This window comes from Macaca thibetana, chromosome X, assembly GCF_024542745.1.
Source record: "Macaca thibetana thibetana isolate TM-01 chromosome X, ASM2454274v1, whole genome shotgun sequence".
Classification (NCBI taxonomy): domain Eukaryota; kingdom Metazoa; phylum Chordata; class Mammalia; order Primates; family Cercopithecidae; genus Macaca; species Macaca thibetana.
Window position 1 is genome coordinate 124,574,178 of NC_065598.1, and position 26,345 is coordinate 124,600,522.

General features: G+C 39.9%; 1 protein-coding gene and 1 long non-coding RNA gene across 4 annotated transcripts in view; one reads left to right on the top strand and one right to left on the bottom strand.

Annotated features, from left to right (window-relative positions):
* LOC126946807 (uncharacterized) overlaps positions 1–26,345 on the bottom strand; it is a 343,776-nt gene that overhangs the window by 201,537 nt on the left and 115,894 nt on the right. The gene's annotated exons all lie outside the window — the stretch shown is intronic.
* OCRL (OCRL inositol polyphosphate-5-phosphatase) overlaps positions 1–26,345 on the top strand; it is a 58,267-nt gene that overhangs the window by 769 nt on the left and 31,153 nt on the right. The window contains exons 1-7 of one of the 3 annotated variants that reach the window (XM_050777449.1): positions 7,011–7,190; positions 11,280–11,359; positions 14,557–14,595; positions 23,290–23,400; positions 23,828–23,917; positions 24,597–24,717; positions 24,804–24,965. In XM_050777449.1, the coding sequence (XP_050633406.1) occupies positions 7,123–7,190; positions 11,280–11,359; positions 14,557–14,595; positions 23,290–23,400; positions 23,828–23,917; positions 24,597–24,717; positions 24,804–24,965 (671 nt within the window). In that variant the 5' untranslated portion in view covers positions 7,011–7,122. Of the gene's footprint in view, positions 1–7,010; positions 7,191–11,279; positions 11,360–14,556; positions 14,596–23,289; positions 23,401–23,827; positions 23,918–24,596; positions 24,718–24,803; positions 24,966–26,345 lie in introns of those variants that run through there. The other 2 variants (XM_050777450.1, XM_050777451.1) reach the window with 2 other exon arrangements.

A 26,345-nucleotide genomic window follows, 5' to 3' on the forward strand; every position in this document is an offset into this window, starting at 1 on the left:
TCCAGCTTCCAAATTCTCTTCTGGGCTGGGCATGATGGCTCATACCTTTAATCCCAGCACTTTAGGAGGCCAAGAGAGGGTGAATCGCTTGATCCCAGAAGTTCAAGACCAACCTGGGCAACATGGCAAGATACTGTCTCTTAATTTTATTTTTAATTACCTAGACGTGGCAGTGCACATCTGCAGTCCCAGCTACTCGGGAGGCTGAGACAGGAGGATCACTTGAGCTCAGGAGTTCAAGGCTGCAGTGAGCTATGATTATGCCACTGCATTCCAGCCTGGGCAACAAAGTGAGACTCTGTCTCTAAATAAACAAAAGCATTCTCTTACTTTCCTGCTCTACTCCTTCTCAGTTCTGAGGCTCTTGTCTACTGAGGGTGGAGGTATGGGTTGAGGAATGTAACACATCTTTCTCAACAGAGACTCTTTCCAAATCTTCCTGTCTTACACGCTGGACTGAGACTTAAAATGATAACCTAAAAACCAAGAATATATTTTCCCCTTCCTTTGTGACACCTGCATTAGGGATAAGACCAGCCTCATCCCTATCTGCATCCAGAAGGGTCACATGATTGAGAGTAGTAGGGAGCTCAGGCAGCCTTCATAGATCATCCCTCTATATCCATCACAGTATGGTTAAATGTTACTAGGCCTTGCAGCATTCACAAATAGACAAAAACCCTTTTCAAGACCTGAAATTGGAATTATTGAATTTCGTGCTTTAAAAAATATCAACCTGCTTACTTTAATAATTTTTGCATTTTGTTTCTAAATGATGATATTAGAGATCTCATCATTTGACTTTGCAGATGTGGATAATTTTTTATTCCCAATAAGTGAGAAAACAAATTGAATTTAGCCATAACTCAATTTTCTTTTTAAGGATTTCTGAAGTGCTTGAGAAATTTTTATGAGCCATATAAGAATTTTGATCAGATAAATGCAGCTTCTGGGTCTGATGAGTGTTATCTTGGGAATTTTTAGAATTGTAATCATTTTATGCTCTGTATTTCAATCATCAGCATCTCCTCGATTCTTTATGGATATATATTAAACAGCTTATGGATCATTTTTTATAATTTAACACTCTATAAAGGTCAAGACCAAGATGGCAAGCCAGCAGTGTTCAGCTAAATGATCGACTGAGTATTTGAGTCACGGACACATGCATTTGATCACCACTAACTGCTGCACATGTTCACATCTGAAGGGAAACGATGGGCAGAGCATAAAGTTTATAAAGAGTTTCCTTGGGAGATAACTCTGGAATGATGCATTCAGGACAGATCCTTGGAGCTTTAATGCCAGGCTGACGCCATATTCTTTCAGTTCAGCACCTCCAATTTCTGAGAAGAAGAGGCAAGTAGGCCTGGGCAATGCTGACCTGCCTATGGGATTCACTAAGCAGAAAGGAGAGCCTAGCCTTGGTGAATGTGATAGGGGTAGAGAATGAAGGGAATTAAGAAATTAGCCTGGGTAGGAATAAAGTAGCAAAGCGAAAGAAGGGCCTGGAGGGCATTGTGTGCCGAAGGAGGCCAGTTTTTCCTGCTTGCCGTGCCTGTCGCCATTTCACCAAGAGTGTAGGTGTGACCCCTACACTCTTGGTGAAAGAGTGGTGAATAGGGGGCTGTGGCCCCAAGTAATGAGCCTTTCTCACCCGAAACTCTATAAGGAATGAAAATAGACATAAATAACATAGAAATGTGTAAGTAGACATATAGAAATGCAAATCAGAAATATGTAAATAAAAATTAACTCTTTGTGTTGCTCTGTATGGAAAGCCATACCCATGCTGGATTTGTGTATATGAAAAGGGAGGCTTTTCAACTAGTGGTGATTTAAAAATCAATGAATCATTTATGCTTCCACTGGGCCTGCCTTCCAGCCTCTGGCTGCTGACTCACCTATGCAAAATCTTCCTTCCCAGCCTCATCTATGTTAGGCAGGCCTGTTTTTGCCTTTGCAGGCCCTAAACACTGTCACTTGTGGAGACTTCAGCCAACATCATAATAAACATATTAAAATGCATCTGCATCCTGCATTAAACATTTATATTTTTGCTATAAATTTTTGAAAATGCTTTGGTAATTTTGCTTTTGAAATTATTTGTCTGTGCATAACTAATTTAATTTACATGGCTGTGATTTCTCCATAAGAATTATATGTACTTGGGAATTCTTGGGAAGTGAGATATTCAACCTAAAAATCGTCTTCAAATATAATGGGTTTTTAAATGCACACTAAATTTAACTGTTAATGAACTTGATATACTGTTCTATTTTGTATGCCATTTAATTAAATTATTATTTTTAAATTTGTCATTTTAGTATTTTATAGCCTTTACTTAAAAACAAATTTTTTTAGAGACAGAGTCTCCTTCTGTCGCCCAGACTGGAGTGCTGTGGCACAATCATAGCTCACTGCAGCCTTGAACTCCTGGGCTCAAGTGATCCTCCTGCCTCAGCCTCCCGAGTAACTGGGACTATAGGCACATACCACCATGCCCAGCTAATTTTATTTTATTTTATTTTTGTAGAGATGGGAGTCGCGTTAGATTGCCCAGGCTAATCTCAAACTTCAAATGATCCTTCTGCCTTGGCCCTCCAAAGTGCTGGGATTATAGGTGTGAGCCACCGTGCTCGGCTCTAGTCTTTTTTAAAGATCCTGTTTTTTTAAATTTTGTTTCTGAAAAGCCTGTAAGTTGTAGACACTTAGTGACAGTTGCCTAATGGACAAAAGGCAGGCACTAAGCACCCATTGAATATGTGTGTGTGTGTGTGTGTGTGTGTGTGTGTGTGTGTACATGCACGCACATGCAGGTGGTGGTGGTGGTGATGGTGGTGGTAAAGGTGGTGAGATTCATGTTTTCTTGAAGCCAGAGTTTCATTTATTTGAATTTTATTCAATTTTCTTTTAACTCTTTGCATTGGAAGCCACTTACATGCAACCATCATTTACCCTGTGAGAGACCTCAGTTTTTAGTGTCCTTACCTCAATATATTTTAATTTCCATACAACCTTTATTCCTCACTTAACAAATATTTATTGAGTACCCACTATGTGCAAGGCACTGTTTAGGTGCTGAGGACACTGTAAACTTGGAAGAAGAAGTATCTCACCTTTTTTCTAAGGCTGATTCTGCCATCTCCATCTTGGATCTTTGTCCCTCTCAATTACTGAGGGATTTTGCTTGCAACCTTACCACCTCTCTCTTCTAGCATCTTAAAAGGCCCCCTCTTTGTTGGCTCCTTCCTCTTTGCTTTAAAGTGGCTTCAGGCTTTGTCAACAACCTCTGACCCTTCTAACTAATTTAATTAAAATTGTACTTCGTTCCTTTTTATTTCCAAACCTCTTTAATCTGTGGTCTCTTGTCTCCGTTTTCTCACAATACAGCTCCTCCTCAATTCCCCATAATCTTGTTTCTATCCTCACCACTTATTGAAACCAAACAAGTATTGGTCTCCAGTGAACTCCTTGACACATCCAAACAAAGTCTCTTTGGCCCTCATTTTCTTGTCCTATTTTCAGCATTTGATACTGCTAACCCTCCCCTGCATATTCCTTCTTTATCTTTCATTTCATTGACTGCAAATGATTTTCAGTGCAGGAAAGTACATGGAATAACAGAACCAATATATGTACCCACCACCCAGTTCTATCAAATCTTGCAACATCACTTTTCAGATTCTGTTTTGAGAAATAAATATTACAGATATATTTGATATTCTCTGTATGCCCCTCCCCAGTGTCAATCCTCTCCCTCCTTTAAATTTGGTGATCATGCCCTTTCATGTTTTATATACTATTACAGTACTACTCATTTATGTAGCCATAAGCAATAGATGATATTTTCAGACTTTATATACACAGTATACTGTACATGTTTTGCAATTCGCTTTTTGCTCAACGTTATATTTTTGAAATTTAGCTGTTACTACCTGTAGCTCAAATTCATTCATCGAGAACACCATTATTTATTCATTCACCTGCTGACATTTACTTGGCTTCCATTTTTGAGATTACAAATAATACTGCAATGAACATTCTTTTATATGTCTCTTTGTGCATATAAAAGGTAGAGTTTTGCCAGTGTCTATATCTAGAAATAGAATTTCTAGATTCAGGGGTATTGCCTTTATTAGACATCGTCAAATTGTTCTTCATAGCAGTTCTACCAACTTAAACTCCTTCTAGCCTTAAATCAGAGTTCTACTGCTAGAACCTCAACAACACTTGGGGTTGTCTGACTTTTTAAATTTTCACAAAACCGATGGTTGTGAAATGGTATCTTGTGGTTTTACTTTTCAATTTCCCTGAATAGTAATAAAGTTAGGCATCTTTCATTTCTTTATTGGCCATCTGGGTTTCCTTGACTATTAATTACTTACTCAGATATTTTGTCAATTTTTCTATTAGGTTTCTTTATTTCTTTTTTATAGGAGTTCTTATATATCCTGGATACTAAGTCATTCATTCATGTAATCAATATTTCTCTAGCACCTACTTTGCTCCAAGAATGGTTCTAGGCACTGAGAATGCAGCTATAATCAAAACAGACAAAAATCCTTGCACTCATGGAACTCAACATTCTAGTGGGTGAAGGTAAATGACTAATAATATTGATAAATAAAACAGAAGTGGTGGATAGTGATACATAAGCAGGGAAGAGGGATAGGAAACATGTATGTGTGATGATGGAGAAGGAGATTGTTGAATTACAGTTTTCAATAAAGTGGTCTAGGAAGGCTTCAGCGAGAAAGTGACATTTGAGCAAAGACCTGAAGGAGGTGAGAGTGCAGGCAGAGTGAACAGCAAGTGCAAAGGCCCTGAGGCAAGAGTGTGCCTGACAAGTCCTAGGAACAACAAGGAGTCAGTGTGACTAAGCAAAGCTAGTTAGAGAGAGTGGAGGGAAATGGTGGGAGACGTCAGAAAGGTGATGACAGCTGGCCTTTTTTCTTTTCTTTTCTTTTTTTTTTTTTTTTTTTGAGACAAGCTCTTGCTCTGTCACCCAGACTCCCAGGCTGGAGTGCAGTGGCGCCATCCATGGCTCACTGCAGCTGTGACCTCGCTGGCTCAAGGGGATACTCCCACCTCAGCCTCCTGAGTAGCTGGGACTGCAAGCACTTGCCACCACATCCAGCTAATTTTTATATTTTTTGTAGAGACAGGGTTTTGCCACGTTGCCCAGGCTGGTCTTGAACTCCTGGGCTAAAGTGATCCTACCGCCTTGGCCTCCCAAAGTGCTAGGATTACAGGCATGAGCCACTGTGCAGGCCAGTTTGTCTTTTAACTTGTTTATTGTCTTGAAGTACACACATTTTGAAATTTTATTTAGCTAAATGTCTTATTCTCATTCCATATTCCAAGCTCATAAAGATACTCAGCTTTTTTCTGAGAGTTATAAAGTTTTGCTTTTCACATTTAGATCTTTAATCCACCTAGAATTGATTTTTCTTCCATGGTTAGAGGTAGGGGTCTAATTTTATAGTTTTCCATATGGATAAGCAGTAGTCCTAGTACCACTTAGTGGATAATCCATTATTTCCCCACTGATTTGAAATGTCCCACACGCTGCATATCAACCTTCCATATATGTGTGGTCTGTTTGGGGGCTTTATATTGTGTTTCATTGATTGTCTATCTCCATAGTATACTTTTAATTACTACAGACTTACAGTCAGTCTTGATACTTAGTGTATTATATATTCTGGAACAAATGAATAACACAATCGAAAAATTACTTTGGGAAAAATATTGTTATGGTTGTCAACAGAGTAAACAGGTCAAAGGACAGAGTAAACCCAATAGGATTTATTTAAAGAAAAATGCAATAACCCAGATAGGCTATCACAAGGGCTTACAATAAAGTTATGGCAGTGCGAATGGAAAGAAAATAAGGAATCTAAAAGTAATTCCATGTAAAATATTAACAGGGTTTGTTGACTGATTGGATATAGAGATTAGGAGGGGGAAGACAATATATGGCTTTTAAGTGAAATGATAATGAGTTAGTTTTGTGACGTAGTGATGTATTAACAATGGACTCTATTAGGTAACAGGTCTGGGCCAGGGATATATATTTGGACATTGTCTAGTTAGAGGTGACCTGGAGGGGATGCAGAGGAGGAGCAAAGGTCTGGGCTTTGGGGAATTCTCTGATATAGGGCATAGAAGAAAGAAGAGGAAGGGAAATGGTAGGATAACCAACACAGAGCATTATAACTTTAAGAAATATATATATATAATATTACATATATTATATATTATATTATGTATACGGCATAATATGTATAATATTATGTATAATATATATTATATAATATATAAATTTTATATATTATATATTATATATATATTGTTTCATATATGGATGATGTGGGTCGTATTGACACAACAGGTTTGAGATCCCCCATAGGTGTGACTGTGTTTTGTTTCTGTGGCCATCTTCAAAGTCCTCAGAACAATTTTGATGTCACAGGTGGCATTTAAACCCCATTCCTTGCTGGACGTAGTAGAGACGCCCCCAGTCCGTCGGGTCTCTCGCTGCAGTTCCGCAGGTTGGCCGCAGGGAGCGGAATCTGCGGCGGCCTGGAAAACTGGCGGGGGCGCGAGGCGCCGCTCTCTCTCGGGTCAGATTCTCAGCTCCCAGCTCCCCGCTCCCGGCTCCCGGCTCCCGGCGCCCGGCGCCCGGCGCGGAGCGGTTCCTCAAACGACACGCAGCCGAGGTGGGTGGGTGGGTGTGGGGACTCGGGAGCCACTGTCGTCGGATCCGCCCGCAGTCCGCTGTCCCGCCGAGCCCGGAGGCCGCCTGGATGGAGCCGCCGCTCCCGGTCGGAGCCCAGCCCCTTGCCGTATCCGCCGGAGAGAAGGGGGAGGGGAGACCGCGCAGGGCCGCGGGTGGGGGTCGGGGGCCCTGCGGAACACGGCGGGGCGGGGCAACCGGGTGGCCCAGAGGCCAAGCAGAGTGGGGGAGGGGGCCGGCGCGGGAGGCGAAGCCGGGCGGGGCGGGTGAGGGCGGCCGGGGCGGGGGGTGGAAGACCCCCTTCGCCCCGCAGTGCACCACTCCTCCCCACCGCGCTTCCAAAGGAGACCCTTGACTAGCGCCCGCATACTGTCGAGGGTATGGAGATGAAGGGTCCTCTCCGGGAGCCCTGCGCCCTGACCCTAGCCCAGAGGAACGGGCAATATGAGTAAGTAACCACCTGATTCCCACAGAGGAGGTGAGCCTGCCATTACCTCCCAACCCCAAACCGCGACGGGTCACCCACTGTCCTCCTACTAAGGCCACACGGGCAACAGGTTCAGGTCCAGGTGTGAAGTGCCAGTGCTCTCTAACCTCGGGGCTTTGTCCTCAACTTCCAAGCCTCTGGATCTTGCTTGGCAGTGTGGCTCAGTGGAAGGACTGAATGGGCGGGGAAGCAGGAAGCCTGGGTTCTTAGTTCCTGCCCCTGCAACTGACATGTGTTGTGTAACGTTGGGCAAGTCAATAAAGCTTTCTGGGCCAAAGTTAACTCTTCAGTTTAATAAAACCATTAACTGCCTTACCTTATAGCCTTTGGAGTTATAAGTGGGGGAAAAATAAATGCGAGAGTGGTTTACAAAACGTAAAAATGCTATGGAAATGCCTCATTGTTCACGTTACAGACTTGTCTTAACCCTATTCAGCTGGTTTCTCCAGTCTCCCTACCCCCTTATCCCACTTGTTTGAAGGCATATTCATTAATTCAGTAATGGTTTAGTGTAGGCCAGAAACTGCCTCACTTACTGATTTGACTGTTAGAAAATGTAATGAAATGTGTAGAGATAGAAATAACAGTATTTTATCAGTGTGTCACCTTCCTCTCTGCCTTAGACATAGGAACTCAGTAAATACTGTTGAATGGTTGATCAAAAGATTATTTTGATAAGCTATCACCATAGCTGCTAACCTCTATTGTCACTAATGCCTCATCTCAAAAGTATCCATGGTGACCTTTACATATCATAGGTCCCTATCCCTGTGTGCCCAAGACACCTCCCTTGGATATTCACTGGCTTCTTGGCATAATATTCCTTCCCAGTTTAAAAATTGTTCACTTAAATCTTGCCATCTCCCAACATTGGGTTCTGCCTAAAACCAATTTCCTCAGTCCCCACTTTTAGATCCTCTGTGTCTATGCTGTTTGATTTACATGGAAGAAATCCCCACTGGCCCAACCTGCTCTTTTCTGAGACTATTGGTGCCACTGTAACTGGATGTCAGCTAGTTCTATGAAGTAGCTCCTTCCTAGGTCCTGCTTAGTCAGCTCTATTGGGAAGTTCATCAAACCCAGATTTCATCCAACCCTGGAAGACTAGTTTAATGAAACTAAATTCAGAATTTAATAAAACTAAATTCAGCAGAAAAGTGGAACACCACTAACATTTCCAAAGGCTAGAGTGGGTTAGAGAGAGGTGACCCTTGAGCAAACCAGTAAAACTTCTGTGCCTTGGTTTCCTCTAATGTAAAAACAAAAATCTGAAGATTGAATAGAATAGCTACATTACTGAGATGACCACAGCCCAGAAGGTGGTCCCTCGGATTAGTAGATTTGGAACTCTGTTGAGCTAATAAGGAAGTCTTGTGTTCCAATTCTGTGTAAGTTATGGGGGTATAGTTGGGGGTATATGTGGGGGTATGGGGTTGCTATATAACTAACACTAATATATAAATAACACTATAAAACTAACAACTATATAACTAACAACTAATATAGTTGTTGCTATATTAACAGTTTATAAACTATATAGTTTTAAATATATATAAACTATAGTTTATATATAAACTAACAACTGATACAGTTGTTGCTATATAACTAACACTCAATGACTGCTTATGTGCCAGGTACTGTTCTAAGCACTTTTCATTAGTTAGTTCATTTAATCCACGTGCGAGGGTTACGATAAAATAGTAATATCATCATCCCCCTTTTATAGATACAAAAATTGAAGCACAGACAGGTTAAGTCACTTGTTTGCAATTAGGAAGTAGAATACCTGAGATCTGATCCTATGTAACATGTCTCAGAATTACACTGAGAAATTTCTCTTGAAAGCATTTACTGGAGACACCTAATACCATAATACCATCTGTAATCCTCATGTTCTTGTCTCTCTGGTGCCTTCTCTGACTCGAGCGTCCAGAACTTTTTACTTTTGGCCTTTTTATCCTAGAACTTGAAGCCTGTCTTAAATCTTTACGTCTGTGGTTCCTACTGTCAACCATGGGAAATTTACTTGACCAAAATTACAATTAAAAATCAGGTTTTTTTGGAAACAGGGAATCAAACACTAAGATTCATCTTTTTCAAGGATAATAGATTATGAAAAAGCCTGTTTGACCTTTAACCTTCCTTGAACAAATCAAAGCGTTTCCTAGGGATAAGGCAGAGTTGGCATTCAGGATTTGTCACTCTTTTCTGTTTGACAACTACCAAATTCTGAATTCCGTTGTTTTGCTGTATGCCAATTATTTCTAATCTTCATATTCTGAAATGAATAATTACACTCAGGTAGAATTTTTATGCTTATTCTTAGCCCTACTCTTTCATCGTAATTTAGTGGGTAACACGTAGTAAATACTCAATAAATGTTTGTGGAATTCACTTAAATTCTCAGTTTATTTCTGTTTTGTAATAGTTTTTAATAGTACTGTTCACATGAAGCTTTACTGCTAGATGTTCAACACCGTATCTTGTTTACATGTTTTGAGATTTTAGTGGTTTGTGTTTATCTTCCTCAAAGTAAGCTCTTCCTCCTTAACCTTTGATTTCTCAGCCTTTTATCTGGTTTCTGGTTTCCATCTGTGTTTATAGGACTCTCCACTCAACTCATGAACTTTCCAGATTGAAAGGGGCCTGCCCCATATTCCTGTAGTCACGTTAGAATACAAACCCCTGCAAATTAGGCAAGAGGATCACAGCAGAAAAGAAGCATTAATACTTTTATTTCCCTTAGTTCTATCTAAGTAATTACTTATCCTATCCCAGGTTATCCTCTTCAAAGTTAACACATTTGAAAATGCAAAAAGCAAAAGCAACAAGCACCCCAAAAGACAACAAAATAGAAATCAAACCCTTCAAAATGATGACATTTTAATGTCAGAAGTTGAACAGTTTCATTTTAAAATTCACCTCTGCTTATAGCTTAATTAAGCTAGATGATTTATTCAACCAGTATTTGTTGAGCATCTGTTAGGCTGCAGACAAAACTGATTATGATCTGGTCTTTGCTTTCAAGGGGCTAAAATCAGTGAGGGGAAATAAATATAACCATAATGGAGTGTATAAGTATTCTATTAGAGGGGCAAACAAAGGCAATAAGGCTGCTGGTTCTGCTTGGGGGTATTGAGGAAAGCTTCACGGAGGAGGTGATATTTGAGATGAAACTCGGGAAGAAACAGAGTGTTCCTGACAAAAACAAAACTAAAAACAATACTTGGAAGAGTGCTTGACTTTGGGAATGCTAGTTGACGTTCAGAATGGCTGTTTACCAGTAGGTTGTACCTCGATTCTGGGCCATTAAGGATAAATAATAAATGAAAAATTAATATTTCAGGAGTACATATGGATTTAGAAGTATGGATTTCATACTGGGGAGCCGGGTTTACTCATGTTCATAGAAATACCAGCGTAAACTTGGAAACCAGAGAAAAAACGCAAGGGATTTGAAGGCAATCCGGTTGTGGTATCTGCCACCTTGTTGGTCACTGATATTTTGACCAACCAGCTGGCTCGGCATTCCCTCTTACTCCTCCATGAACCTGAATGCTTGTTTGAAGAGACAGATCCATTCTTTGGTAAAAAGCCATGGTAGTGTAATTGGAAACTTAATTTATGAATTTTCTAATTCACTGATTCCACACACACGAGCAACTGCTGTGTGCCAGGCTCTGTGCTAGGTACTAGAAATTCCATGGTGTAAAGATAGCTGTGGTCCCTGGACTTCACATCTAGCTGTCAGTTCTTCACTCTGGTATGCATACTCTGAAGCTATATACTCTGTAAATCATGCTCTTAAGCTTGTATGCTGCTTTTAGGATATATGGCCTAGAGAACAGTGTGGGTAATCAGATGTTCATCACCACTAGCATCCTTTTAGGCCTAGAGCAATATCTAGCTGTCATGATGCTCAGATCCAGGGAACTAGATGCAGCAAGTCTAATAAATACAGACTAGATTTGTATAACAGGACAGCGAAGTATTTTGTTGCTAAATGGGTTTTTCAGTGGCTATTCTTTGATGCGTTCTTCTGTTTCCTAGGTTAATAATCCAGTTGCATGAGAAGGAACAGCATGTTCAAGATATCATTCCTATAAATAGCCACTTCAGATGTGTTCAAGGTACTAGCTTTAATTGCTTAGCTAGTTTTATAATGTTTTTTCTTGGTCATTACTGCATTATGTAATACCATACATATTTAAATTTGTCACTGCATGTAAAATGAAATGTATTACTCTTTGCATAAAAAGATAACGTTGAGGAGATGATACTTTAAGAATGCTGAAGGGTTATATTGCAATATATTTGTATATATGCGTGTGTCTGTAGTCTCACCTATTTCCTTGGCTTGGGTTAGAGATGTACATAGATTATTACCTGTGTAGGTAGTTTTTTATGCTGACTGACCTATATGTGGATTTAAATAACATTCTTGGGCTTAACGGACACAGTGCTCATTATAAGATACCAAGGTCACTTGGATTCACACACATTCAGCACTTTCTCCACATGCTATTTGAAATTAAGACATTTGGCAACATACCTTGCCAGATTGTAATATCTTGTGCTGATTCTCAATTGTGCTGATTCTCAAACCTTGACATTGGTGATTCATAAGAAAATTGACTCTGGGGAGGAAATATTTGGCCTCCTGCCCTCAAATTTGGGGACGGAGCACAGAAAATCTGTTGTTTCATCTGCTACGATGAAACTTAAAAATTGGGAGGTTTGTGTAGGAGGTGTTGCTTCTGTCATCTCACATTGCTCTAGAAAGGAAATTGATACTAGAGAACAAATACATTCTGTTTTCACTAAGACCAGTGGCTTTATCAGTCAGAAGCATTCTGTATCAATTGTAGCTTCTTGGAAAACTTGTTTTTTCAAGACAAGGTCATTTCCCAGGCTCAAGTGATCCTCCCACTTCAGCCTCCCAAGTAGCTGGGACTGCAGGTGCACCACCCCCCAGCTAATTTTTATTTTTTTGTAATTTTTGTAGAGACGGGGTTTCGCCATGTTGCCCAGGCTGGTCTCAAACTCCTGAGTTTAAGCAATCTGCCCGTCTCAGCCTCCAAAAGTGCTGGGCAACTTACAGGCATGAGCCAGCATGCCTGGCCTTTCTTGGAAAACTTAAATCTTAGCTTGCATGGATTATTTCTTAAACTACATTGAACTATTTTTTAATCACTAAGTGACATGTACATAATGTAATACCTTTGGAAAGAACAGAAAAGTGTAAAGAAAATAGGTCACTTAAATTCCCATCCTTCAGAGATAAACACCTAGCATTTTCCTTTTTTCTACACATACATTGCAGCATGAGTGATACTCATACAATTTTTTGTCTGTTCTACATGCTATCGTATTATGAGCACTTTTCCATGCCATTAATGGCTATATGCCATTCCAGTTTATGAATGGTCCATAATGTAATAATTCCGCTATGTTGACATTTGGGTTATTTTTCACTAGTATAAATAGTAATATGATGAACATCTCTGCACCTAAATATACCTGCACATCTCTTATTTCCTAAGGATTTATTCCTGTAAGTGAAAATACTAAGCTAGTGGATATGACTTTTTAAGAATGCTTGTGTTAAGAATTAAAAATAGCTTCAATGAATAGTGTCCATATTGTACAGAAGAATTAAGTGATAGCTATTTAGCCTGCCCTATGTGAGAGAGACATTCTAAACAAGGTAGCTGCGTGCCATAGTAAGTGGCTGTGGCCACCTCACTTTTCAAGATGTAGCCCTTCACAGAGGGGAAGAGCCAAAGAACGTGACTTTAAATTAATATCCTATTAGCTTTGTACCTTTTTACTCTACCTCTAGGATCTCTTTTACCCTGTTTCTCTTAGTATTTTTAATAAGAAATCAATTGCTGATTGTTAGATCGTAGTGCTGCTGCTTAGAATCTGGGAAAATATGTACACACATGTAATATAGTTCCCCATGACTGAAGGAAGACTTATGTATGATTTTCATCTCCTTTCTATTTCCTGACCTGTGCATCTATTTTGTAAACTGCGCCTGTAATTCCAACGTTTTGGGAAGCTGAGGCAGGAGGATTGCTTGAGCCCAGGAGTTCAAGACCAACCTGGGCAACATTGCGAGACCCCATCTCTACAAAAATAAAATTAAAAAAACAACATTTGCCAAACGTGGTGGCAGATACCTGTAGTCCCAGCTACTTGGGAGGTTGAAGCAGGAGGATCGCTTGAGCCCAGCAGTTCGAGGCTGCAGTGAGCTGTGATTGTGCCACTGCATGCTAACCTGGGTGAGAGAGTGAGGCCGTCTCTAAAGAAAAAGAAAACCATCTGTAAACACTCAGGTTTTACAGAACTAAAAGTTAATGAAGAACAGTAGTAAACATACAATATCTATGTTTTGATGCCCTCATTCCCCTTGTTTAATCATCCTAATAATATCAAGACTACTCTCTGGTATTAAATGAGTTAGTTTCTTGCCAGTTGCTTCTGTTGTACCTGAGTAATGGAGCCAAATAAATAATTCAGTCTTGGGAGGGAGGTGAAAAAGGTGAGACTACTCCATTTGACCAAGGTAGATCCAAGCTAATCCCACGGAGTCAGTACCCGGAATTCAATTAGCCTGGAGGGTCTGGCAGGTGCAGTTGGTCAAATCCAGAGAAATCAGAGGGGAAGAGATAGGTTGGGTCTAGACACTTGTAAAGGAAGAAGTCCAGGAGAACCATTGAGAGATAAGGAGAACTCTAAACTTGCATACTGCTTTGCACCCTGTTGGGTATGGAGGGCCTTTGGCCCACAGGCAGTAATTGTAACCTGAAGGTATACTCTGCCCCCCTGTGTGGGACGGGGGCAGACGTGATGAGATCACTGGGAAATTTTCACAGAATAGATCTGAGTTAAGAAAGTAATTCACCTGTGGACTTTCAGGGTAACTTCCTTTGCCTTCTGGTATCTAAAGAAGTATCTAAAGGACCCAGAGTTAAATCAGTATATTACAGTTAAGGGGAATTAAACTTGCTTTTGCTTGAATCAACATGTTGTTATATTCTGTACTATTAATTTCTCGTTCCTTGATTTGCTTTGAGGAGTTCCATTTGGTTACTTCTTCAGTTCATTTTTATTTTAGTTGATTTGCTCATAGTCTTTAGAACCTAGTGCTATTAAAAATCCCTTTAAAAAATATTAAATGAAAAAGAATTTTAAAAAATAGGTTCTAAGACCTAGGAGTAGTGACTGAGAGAAGCAGTTATTTAGTTAGGCATGTATTCTTTTGGTTGTAATGAGTGGTTTTCTCTTCCCTGATCCTACTCTTTTTTTTTTCCCGTCTCAGAAGCAGAAGAAACTCTTTTGATTGACATAGCTTCTAACAGTGAGTATCTTTCTGAATGTGCTTGATTTTTATTCGACAAATATTTACTTGAACACTCACTACATTTAAGACACCTTTTGGGGCACATTTTTTATTTTACCATCTTTTCCTGTAGGCTCCTGTAGCAGCCATACAAATTAGCATTGTTTCCCAAAAACATGTAGGCTAAGCCTAAGAAAAAGCAGGTGGCTGGTAAGAATCTTTATAAAAATTAAAAATAATGATCTACCTTTCTAATGCTGTACTTCATTGAGCTACCAGTATTGTTGCTGTCAGTTAAATCATTGCTGTAGAATTGTTAATTGTAGGAAGGGCTAATGTTTAAAGCACATAAGGTTTATTGGTGGGTTTTTTTGGTCACTTTTAACTGCTATTACATTTTAAGTTTTTTCCCTACCCTCTTTTAAAATTAAGTCATAATATTTTCCTTTATTTGTTGTATTTTTTGGAAGGCTGAAGAGTCCCTTAAATTGCTTGTCCAGGCATTCCTTTAAAAAAAAAAGTTTAGTCTTTTATTTAAGCCCCATCCCCTCAAGGCATCTCTTTATTAGAGGGAACATGATCTTCTTTTCAGTGTTTCCATTCTCTCATTTTTATCTGTTTGAAGCAAATCATCTTTGACTTTCTGTGCAAGCTGTTCTTTGTTTATCATCTAATTGTCCTATTTTATGGGGTGGAGAAAATGGGCACTCGATGCTACTGTGAGGTTGCTATGGAAAAGAGTATCTGACCACATGAATCGAAATCAAATGGGTTGCCTTATCTCTTAGTTGAGTCCTTGGATGAGTGGGAACTGGCACTGAGCTTGGGACTAGGGGTTTACATAACTTTGTTTAGACAGAGTCCCAGCCCTTGGCACTATTAATTTGTATTGAACAGTTTAAGTAGGCTTTTTTCTGGTTTGAGTTTTTTTTTTTTCCCTTTGGTTGTGGATTTTAGAAGTCTTAAAGGCTGTGCCTGAAAGGCCAGGTAAACCCCAGCTGCAAGTATCCAAGAGAGAAAATAACTTAATGTCTATTTCTTATTGTGCTGAGAAAGGAGAAGGCAAAAACAACACTTAAAAAAGCAAAATTAAAACAAAGGCAATTCTGTAACAACTGAAATTGCTGCTGAAATAAGAGATGGAAACGTCCTGTATTTGATGTAGAGAGGTATTTGATTCAAAGCTGAAAAGTTAAACTGAGCTGTGTCTTTTCTCTTATAAGCACTTGATTTTCGGCATTAGTTTTGTTGTAGCCGCTTCTACATTAGCCATGTGTTGCTATGTCCAGAGTTCTAGTTACTGTCTCATAGGGGGAAAATAGATAAGTGACCACTTAAATAAAATCCTTGGTTATTTCTACCCATTTAGTAATATTTGCACTGAAACCGTATTTTATCTTGATCCTTGGGCTTCATATGTAAACCTTTACGGTACACAGTATGTTGCACGAAGGAGATCTCGGGTTTGTTAGGCAGGCCTGATTTTAATGTAAATATGCATTTTCCCATTGTCTGGATATTGGTGTTAAATGCTTTGTAAATAATTTTTTTTCATTATAGAAGTAATACATCTTCATTATGTACAATTTACAAATTCAGAAAAGCTTAAAGTATCAAATTAAGATTATTTTCCTGCAATCTAGAGATCACCACTGTGGTTAACATTTTTATGTATTTCCTTCCACTCTTTATATTTTTACATAATGGAATCCTCATATATAGTTTTTATCCTGCATCTTCATTTAACATTATATTGTCACATTTTCCTATGTCATTTACAATTATTTTATAATATGCTTTTTAAAGACCAATATTTCACCATAGGTCTGTGCCAAATTTTACTAAATTAACTTCTTCATAAAATTAAGTCATTGTCAAGGAACATGATGTATCTATTTTTTTCAGGTCTTCTTTTATATCTTTCAGTAAAATTTTATAGTTTCTTCATATATATAGTTTTTAGGTTAAGTATTTTGTGGTGGATTTTATTTGCTGCTATTGCAGGTGGAGTTTTTTTCTATGCCCTTCTAATTGTTTATTACTAGTATACAGAATAGCTGTTGAGTTATGGATATTTATCTTTTATCCAGTTGCTTCATTGAAATTTATTTTTAATCTTTTTTTGCTTTTCATTTTGTTTTTTCATTTTGGTAGCTAACCTTAATCATCTATAAATAATAATTTTGTCTCTTTTCTAATAGCTACTGTTGTTGTACACTATACCAGTGAGAATATTGGGACCAGTGGTAAACGATGATGTTTCTTGTTTGGCTCCTGATTTCAGTGAGAATGCCTCAAGTGGTATTTCACTGTTAATGACATTATTGCTTGTTGATTTAACAGGTTTTTTTTTTTTTAATTAAGAAACTGCATTTATTTCAAGTTTGTGTTTTTTAAAATTATGAATGTATACTGAATTTTAGCAAATGTCTTTTCAGTATTTATGGAGATGATTTCATTCTTTCTTATTTGACCAATTGGTACACTGTATTGTACTAATTTCCTAATATTAAACTGTCCCTTGTTCATTCATTATTCAACAATTATTTGTTGAGTGCCTTCTCTTTGTCAGGCACTTTTGTAAGTGCAGAATCAGTACAGAACGACAAAGATAAAGTTGCTGCTGCTACTTTGGGTCTTGCTTCTGTGCAATTTGCTACTAGTGTCACACAGATACCTATAATTCAATCGTTCATTCTATAAAAATATGACCATCTTTTATGTGCCAGGAACTACTCTAGGCTCTAGGGATATAGCAGAAAGCAGTACAGTCATGATACTTTAAGGATTTTAATATAGGAAACAGACTTTAAACTGATAAGATACAGATAATTGTTGTTTGGGTTTTGTTTTGTTTTGTTTTTGTTTTTGTTTTTTTTGAGACGGAGTCTTACTCTGTCATCCAGGCTGGAGCGCAGTGGCGCCATCTCGGCTCACTGCAAGCTCCGCCTCCCAGGTTCACGCCATTCTCCTGCCTCAGCCTCCCAAGTAGCTGGGACTACAGATGCCCGCCACCAGACCTGGCTAATTTTTTGTGTTTTTAGTGGAGACGGGGTTTCACCATGTTAGCCAGCATGGTCTTGATCTCCTGACCTTGTGATCTGCCGCGTCAGCCTCCTAAAGTGCTGGGATTACAGGTGTAAGCCACCGCGCCTGACCCAGATACTTGTAGTTTTAATAAATGCTCTTGAGGGAAGGTACTAAGAGTTTATGTGAGGAGTAAGTATATTAGGGTGGTCAAGGAAGACCACTTTGAAGAAGTGACAATTAAATTGAGACCAGAGGGGCTAAGTAAGAGACCGGTTAAGATGGGAGAGAGAAGAATTTACCAGGTAAAGGGAATCACAAGGCTCCAGGCTGGGAAGTAGCTTGACACTTTCTTTGAAGTGAAAGAAGACCAGGGTGCCTAAAACAGGTCTTGGGCACCAAGGTAAGAAAAACGGGCTAGGGGACAGATCTGGCAGGATCTTGTAAACCTTGTGTTAAATCTGAATTTTGAGATTTTAAAAATGAGAAGAATATGAAGGATTTTATGCTGGGGTGTCATCATTTGCATGGAAGCAGAGAGACCAGTTAGGAGGCTGTTTCCATAGCATAAGCTAGAGAATGTGGTGGCAGTAGTAATGAAGATAAGCAGTCAGACTTGATAGATGTTTTTGGAGGTAAAATCCATAGGAATTGGTTTGAGTGTAGGGGGTGAGAGGAAGTGTCAAGGATGAATCTCGGGTTTCTGACATGACTGTGGATGATGGTACCATTTGCAGAAATAAGAACACTGCAGAAAGAATGAGTTTTCCTTAAGGGGGAAGGGTCATGAATTCAGTTTCAGTCATGTTTAGTTTGAGATTTTTTTTTTTTTTTTTTTTTTGAGATGGAGCCAGCCTCGCTCTTGTCGCCCAGGCTGGAGGGCAGTGGCGCGATCTCAGCTCACTGCAACCTCCACCTCCCGGGTTCAAGCTATTCCCCTGCCTCAGCCTCCTGAGTAGCTGGGATTACAGGTGCCCGCCACCATGTCCAGCTAATTTTTGTACTTTCAGCAGAGATGGGGGTTTCGCCTGATTGGCCAGGCTGGTCTGGAACTCCTGACCTCAGGTGATCTGCCCACCTCGGCCTCCCAAAGTTTTGGGATTAGCAGGCGTGAGCCACTTCACCTGCTGAGATTTTTTTTTGAGACACTTGAGTGTAGATGATAAATTGGCAAGTGAATGTATGCATTTGAATCTCAGAAGAAAGGTCTGGGTCACTAGCACGTAGATGATACTCAAAATCGTAAGAGATGATGTGATTGTATGTGGACTGTGCTATCGAATACAGTAGCCACTAGCTACATATGCCTATTTAAAATAATTAGAAATAAAATGAGAAATTCAGTCCCTCACTTGCAGTAGTCGCATATCAAGTTGTTAGCTACCAAATCGGACAGCACAGTTTAGAGCATGCCCATAGTCACAGGAAGTGCCATTGGACAATACTGGTATAGAATGAGAAAAAAGATTTATGTTTGAACTTGAGGAGCTCCACTTTTTAAATGTTAGATAGAGGAAGAGATACTTCAAAGGGCACTCAAAATTAGTGATGAGAGAGAGAGAAACTAGATGAGTATGGTATCATAGAAGCCTTTGGAAGAGATTATGTCAAGCCCTGGTTAACTGTTGATTTCTGCTAATAGGTCTAATAAGATGACTGAAGAATATCCATGGGATGGAGGTTATTGGTGAACTTAAAGCAATTTCAGATAAGTAGTGGGTTTGGAAGTCATGTTGGAATGGATTCAAGTAAGAAATGGGAGGTCTGTGACTGTGTGTCTTTTAAAGAAACATGACTGCAGGGGAATATAGAGATGGACTGGAGTTGGAGGGAAATCAGAGCTCCAGGAAGATTTTTGTTTTTCAGATGAGAAGGACTTAGAACATGATTATATGCTAATGTGGAGGAACTAGTGAAAGGGAAAGCGTTAAGGATATGGGGATGTGTCTAGGGAATAGTTGTGAGTCTAAGATTACTAAGAGAATCAGAGGGGTTGTAATTCAAAGTGAAGGAGGCTTGATAGGAGGAATCTTATTCCTTGTATCAGTAGGGAAAGGATGAGATGAGTACAAATACAGATAAGTTTCCATGTGATAGCTTTATTTTTTCTCTGAAATATGAGCTGAAGCATTCTGCTTAGAATAAGAAGGCTCAAGAAGATGGGGGATCCAAATTTTGAAGATAAATGAGTAGGTGTGAAACAGTTGTTTCAGATAGTAGTAGGAGACTGATTGACTGTGGGAACTTAGGTTGCTTCCTATGATAGAGGACCCAGTTGAGATTGGCAATCAGGATTTTATAATGATAGCCATCTGGTTGTGGATGTGCATATTTGCCCCCTCTGGTTGTTCAGGTATAAGTTCAGAAAGGCAATTAGTTCGATTTATGAAGATTGGTATTTAGCCAGGTAGGTGCCATGGAAGAACAGAGAGGTAAGGCAGTTCTGGGTTTTTGCAAGAGTGTAAAGTAATGATGGCATCTGTTTGGTAGAAGGGGAAGTGAGAACAGGAAGGGGCTGACGGATAGTAAGAAAATGGAGAAATTAATGGGCTAGAGGTTCCCATGAGGTTAAAAAAAAAAAAAGTTACAGTGGGGATAATGAGCAAGTAAGTTGGAAGGAATAACATATCAGGGAGGGATGTTTGAATTAGAGGTTTATGAAGTGGTGGTGGTTCTATGATGACAAAATCCAGGGTATAACTGAGAGGGTCCCAATAGCAACTGAGGAAGTGGTGGCTGAGATGGAGGGGGAATCTCATTGGATGAGGAAGTTGAAGGTATTGACTGGGTTTTCTGTGCTAATTTTAAAGGGACCCAAAGTTAATGGCAGGAGATTGAGTGTAGAGAAAGTCTTATGAGTCTTATCTTGGATTCTGAAGTTTCTGGGAGGATGGTGCATGATCTTGTAGAGGAAAGGGAGGAAATGGTAGATTCCAGTGGATGAGCCTCAAAGGAGAAAGGATTTTGCCTGAGGGAGAAGGAGAAAGAATAGTCTGGTGGTATTATTAGAACAAATAAAGACACCAACTAAAAATTACTTCAGGTGTGAGAGAATATAAACAGACTCCATTAAGAGGGTTAGGCCGGGCACAGTGGCTCACGCCTGTAATCCCAGCACTTTGGGAGGCCGAGGCAGCCAGATCACGAGGTCAGGAGTTTGAGACTAGCCTGGCCAACATGGTGAAACCCCGTCTCTACTAAAAATACAAAAAGTAGCTGGGCGTGGTGGTGTGTGCCTGTAATCCCAGCTACTTGGGAGGCTGAGGCAGGAGAATCGCTTGAACCCAGGTGGTGGAGGTTGCAGTGAGCCGAGATCATGCCATTGCACTCCAGGCTGGGCAATAGAGACTCCATCTCAAAAATAAATAAATAAATACAAGAGGGTTGTAGGAGAAGTGCTTCTCCTAGGGACCAGCCAGTTTTGCGGTAGACTCTGAATTTTAATGTGGACATATGGTCAGATCACTGGGAAACTACGAGTGCCTGGGCTTCACCTCCAGAGATTCTGTTTTAATTGTCCTGGAGTGGGGCCTGGATTCAATATTGTTTTTAAAGTGCCTCTGGTGGCCAGGCACAGTGGCTCACGCCTAAAATCCCAGCACTTTGGGAGGCCAAGGTGAGCGGATCACAAGGTCAGGAGTTCGAGACCAGCCTGACCAACATGGTGAAACCCCGTCTCTACCAAAAATACAACAATTAGCCGGATGTGGTGGCAGACACCTGTAATCCCAGCTACTCAGGAGGCTGAGGCAGGAGAATTGCTTGAACCCGGGGGACAAGGTTGCAGTGAGCTTAGTTCGTGCCACTGCATTCCAGTCTGGGCAACAGAGCGAGACTCCATCTCAAAAAATAAATAAATAAAAAATAATAAAGTGCCTCTGGTAATTTTAATGCATGCATAGTTGAGAACTACTGAGAGATGCAGAGAATATTCAGATGAAGTTGAGGATGTAGGAGTGTTTGCAGATCACAGAGGTACAGAGGGTTTTAGGATAGACAAGAAGAGTAGAAGGTTGAGTCTTGAGGTAATATGTTCTCTTTCTCAAGCAACATGGTGAGGGAGCATCCAGCATTATTTTGTAAGCAATTTCTGGCCCATTAAATAGGTCAGTTATGTATTTGCTAAAATATGTCTTTCAGGAATTGTGTGTTTGTGTGTGTGAGAAAGAATAAGCGTTTTTGTTCTAAATTTATGTCAGATAGAAACTACTCTTTTAAAACCACATTTAGTATAAGTTATCTGAGAAAGAAAGGACTTGTTAGGCCCTGAAGGAGTTTTCCCTGTATCTTCATGGCTGCTGTAATTGACACTTTATTCCTTCCCTCTCTTTTTTCCTCTCTACAGCGGCACCCTCATTAATTTTCTTATTTGTAGTCTCTTTGGGTGCCTTCTTTCACATTTTTTCTCCATTTTTATCTCTTTTCTTCTAACTAATCATTTTATTTTCCTTTTTGTAACTCACTTTACAAAGATAGAAACAAGAAAAAAAATGCAGAGGACAAAAAGCCAAAGGTTCAGAAGTGAATTTCCACCATAAAAAAAAACTAGGATTTTCGTTTCATTTTCTCATGTATTTGTTATTCACAAGTGTTAAAGAGTCCAGTTCATCAGTCATTAAATACCTTCTGTCTGTGAAGTCTAATGTTACTGTCACCAGTAGAGTGACCAGCAAGCCTTATTTGCCTGGGACTTTCCCAGTCTTAGCATTGGAAGTCCTGAGTCCTAGGAAGCCTCTGAGTCCCATACAATGCTGGGACAGTTGGTTACCCTAGACTGCTGAAAGTGCTGGGTTCCCTGTATGTGCACCCTGCATGTGTATGCTGCCTCTTGCCCTTAAGGAGCTTGTAGTTTCCAGAGGCATGAGAAAACAACGTATGTAATAAATCAGTTACAATAAGAATAGAAACAAGTACATAGGTTTCCTGGATCACCACATCCGAACAGTTGATACAAATGATAACTATAGGGCATCAGAAAAGGGGAGACAATATGTTATACACATAAGAAATTAAAGTCCTAGCTAACTTTGCTTCTAATTCTCCTAGTTTCCAATTGGGCTGTACTTGAACCAAACCACTTCTGAGCATAGGTCATTACATTGTTTTTGTATGTTTATTCAAGACATACATTTTAAACTTGAGGTAATGAGTTATAGATGCTTCTTTTCAGAATACTTCAGTATCACTGTTTTTAAGTTATTTTGTAAATTTAATCTGTACTTATGGACAAACCATCCTACTCCTTTTATTCCCTTTGTGCTTCAGATACTCTGACAATATGATCTGGACTTGAAATGGTAGGAATTTCCAGCTAAGGAATGGGAGGAGGGTGATTTGAGGAATTTACCTGTTGCTAGAATTCGAAGGTCCCTGCTTTGATGTCTGAGAGAGAGATCAGAACGCAGGAAAGTATGATTTTAGTGTGTGTCATATCCTTAGATTGGGCTGCTCATTGACACGGTTCATCAGCCCTAGGAGTTCTCACTTCCCTTAGGGTTCCCTCTCTGCATCACCCCTTCCACCACCGTCGTACTGACTCTCTTGATCTTGTACATGTGCTTCCTATATTATAGATCTGGAATATTTGTGTTCTGGACCTTCTATTAACCTGATAAGTTGAGAATATGATCCCAGTAAAACATTTTATCCCATAGCAGTATATGTATGGATTTCAATTCTTTTTAGGTGGCTGCAAAATTCGGGTTCAGGGGGACTGGATCAGAGAGCGCCGCTTTGAAATCCCTGATGAGGAACACTGTTTGAAGTTCCTCTCAGCTGTCCTTGCTGCTCAGAAAGGTAACTCAAGACTCAGCAATTTTCTTTCTTCTATTTCAATGGGAGTGGAATTCTGACATGCTGATACAGAGGAAAGTGGCCATTGGCAAAATACCTCACCCTTTAAGCCCTGATAGCTGATTTTTTTTTTTCCTCAGGAGTGAACACAGGGATAGGTTAGGGAACAAATCTGCCTAGCTTTTAGGACACTAGGCCAGTTTTCAGAATATTCAGTGTCATGGCAAGCATAGATTACCATAGACTATAATTCTCCTTCTGCCCGCAGATGACCCCAGAGCTGCCCTCATTTCCTTAATTTCTTCCACTGTATCCAAAGATGGTGCTGGCCCCTGCTTTTAACGAATGTTGAAAGAATGGCTTTTGGCTATGGTAAATTCTACTCAATGAAAGACTTCCCAGTTTCTGACCGTGAACCTTATCTCTCCAGCTCAGTCACAACTTCTTGTTCCAGAGCAAAAGGACTCATCTAGCTGGTACCAGAAATTAGACACTAAGGACAAACCTTCTGTTTTTTCAGGTACTAAAAAGTTCCTGGTTCCCTTATTGCTATGGTCATTGCAGAGTCAGTGGATTTTATCAGGCCAAATATGGTGATGTAGATTAAAGCCAATGTCAGACACATTCTCCTGCAGAGTAGTTTTATCGAGTCCAGACCCACTGACCAGCATTCACTCCTTATCCTTTCTGTAGCATGGTAGCTGTTCAGGAGCCAGCTTAGCAGGATAGTAGAAAGTACAAGCTCCAGAGCCAGACAGCCTGGGTTTGAATCCCAAGTCAAGGACTTACTAGTTATACGACCTTCATCGAGTTACTCAACAACTCTGAACTTCCATTTTCTTTTCTGTAATATGGGAAGATTTTTAATAGGACTAACTTTGTGGGTTTTTTGTGATGATTAAATGAGATAATGATATATTCCCTTACTGTCAACCAGGCGTTGTGCTAAGTCTTCAATAAATGTTAGCTATTACTGGTCTGTTCCAAGTTATTGTAAACTGTTGTTCTAATTAGTATATCAGTGCTTCAGGAATGGGTATGCTTCTTCGAGCCCCAATCCAAGTAATTTCTACCCTTATGGTAGCTTTCTGTTTAGTAATACCACTGATCAAATGGTGATCAAATCAAAGCCCTGTTACCCTGGATATGTTGGATGTTACATTTTTTCCCCCTTTGACTTTGGGGTCTGTGTCTTTCAGGGCTTCTCGGATTTGAAGACAATTTTTCTTCTATGAATTTGGACAAGAAAATAAATTCACAAAATCAGCCTACTGGGATTCACCGGGAACCCCCACCTCCACCCCCTTTAGTGAATAAAATGTATGTCCCATGTGAAAACATATTTCCCCTGTAGGAGAATTATAGTTTAAACAATTTTACTTTTGAATCTCTCGTTTATTTGCTAGGCTTCCACGTGAAAAAGAAGCTTCTAATAAGGAGCAGCCCAAAGTGACCAACACCATGCGGAAGCTCTTTGTACCAAATACCCAATCTGGGCAGCGGGAGGGTCTCATCAAACATATCCTGGCAAAGCGAGAGAAAGAATATGTCAACATTCAGACTTTCAGGTTAGTGTCTCTTTTGCTTCCTGAGTCTAAAAAGTTAGTAGGTATAACAGACAGTGGCCTGTTGATATTTAAGACATTAGCCTAATTAAGAATCAATGATAAAAAGAAACGGTCGCCTGTTTCAAGCTCCTGTCTCTATGCTGGCCAATAACATGCATATCAAAAATAAAGCAGATGCTACAGTTTCCCTTGGATTTTCTCTTTTTTTATGAGTCAGGGTCTTTCTGTCACCCAGGCTGGAGAGCAGATCATGGCTCACTGTAGCCTCAACCTCTTAGTCCTAAGCAATCTTCCCACCCCAGCCCCGCAAGTAGGTGGGACTACAGGTGCACACCACCACATCCAGCTAATTTTTTTTTTTTTGAGACGGAGTCTCACTCTGTCACCCAGGCTGGAGTACAGTGGCACGCTCTCAGCTCACTGCAAGCTCCGCCTCCCAGGTTCACACCATTCTCCTGCCTCAGTCTCCTGAGTAGCTGGGACTGCAGGTGCCTGCCACCACTCCCGGCTATTTTTTAAAAAATTATTTGTTTATTTATTTATTTTTATTTTTAGTAGAGACTGGGTTTCACTGTGTTGCCCAGGCTAGTCTCAAATTCCTGAACTCAGGCAATCCACCTGCCTCGGCCTCACAAACTGCTGGGATTATAGGCTTGAGCCACTGTGCTTGGCCTTCCCTTGGACTTTCTAACTACTAATTTATGCCATGTCTACTAATGTCTCTATCGAGTCCTAGAGAACCAAATCAAGGTCACGTGTACTAGGGAATTTTCCCCTAGCACATTCCATAAGCAAGCGTGTTTATATATCTGGCCTGCTAAGTTTTTTTTTTTTTCCAGCCAATATTAGAAAATTAAAGTCCATCATTACCACTAGCTCTTAACTTACTTTGGTAAAGAAAGTTTCACCCAGTCCTCTTGATTGGGAGGTCTATCTTGGATTCTTTCATCTGTATTATTTTTTATTTCATCTTTACTTGTTGACATCTTCTTTTCTGGACCTGTGCGTGTATGCTGCATGTGAGGTACCATGTGGCATGTATCACCAATGCATGAAGCAACACCACCTTTCTTTGTTATTCATGAGCAGAATGTACCCTTCTAGTCCAAGATTCTAGTCCCATCTGCTTTCCTGTCATGCCTCATTTATTCTAATTCAATCATAACTATATCACTGTGCTAAAACTTCCAGTTCCTCATATTGCCCACTATCCTTATATTTGTGTGTAAACAGTTAAGACAGTCATGAGTTTTCCCTTCTGCTTTCCCCCTTAATACTATGTCTGCCTCATCAGAATTTCCTACACAGATGTCCTTGTAATCCTTCAGGAAGTGAATTTCTGGAGTCAACTACAGCCCCTTATAGAACATTTATCCATAT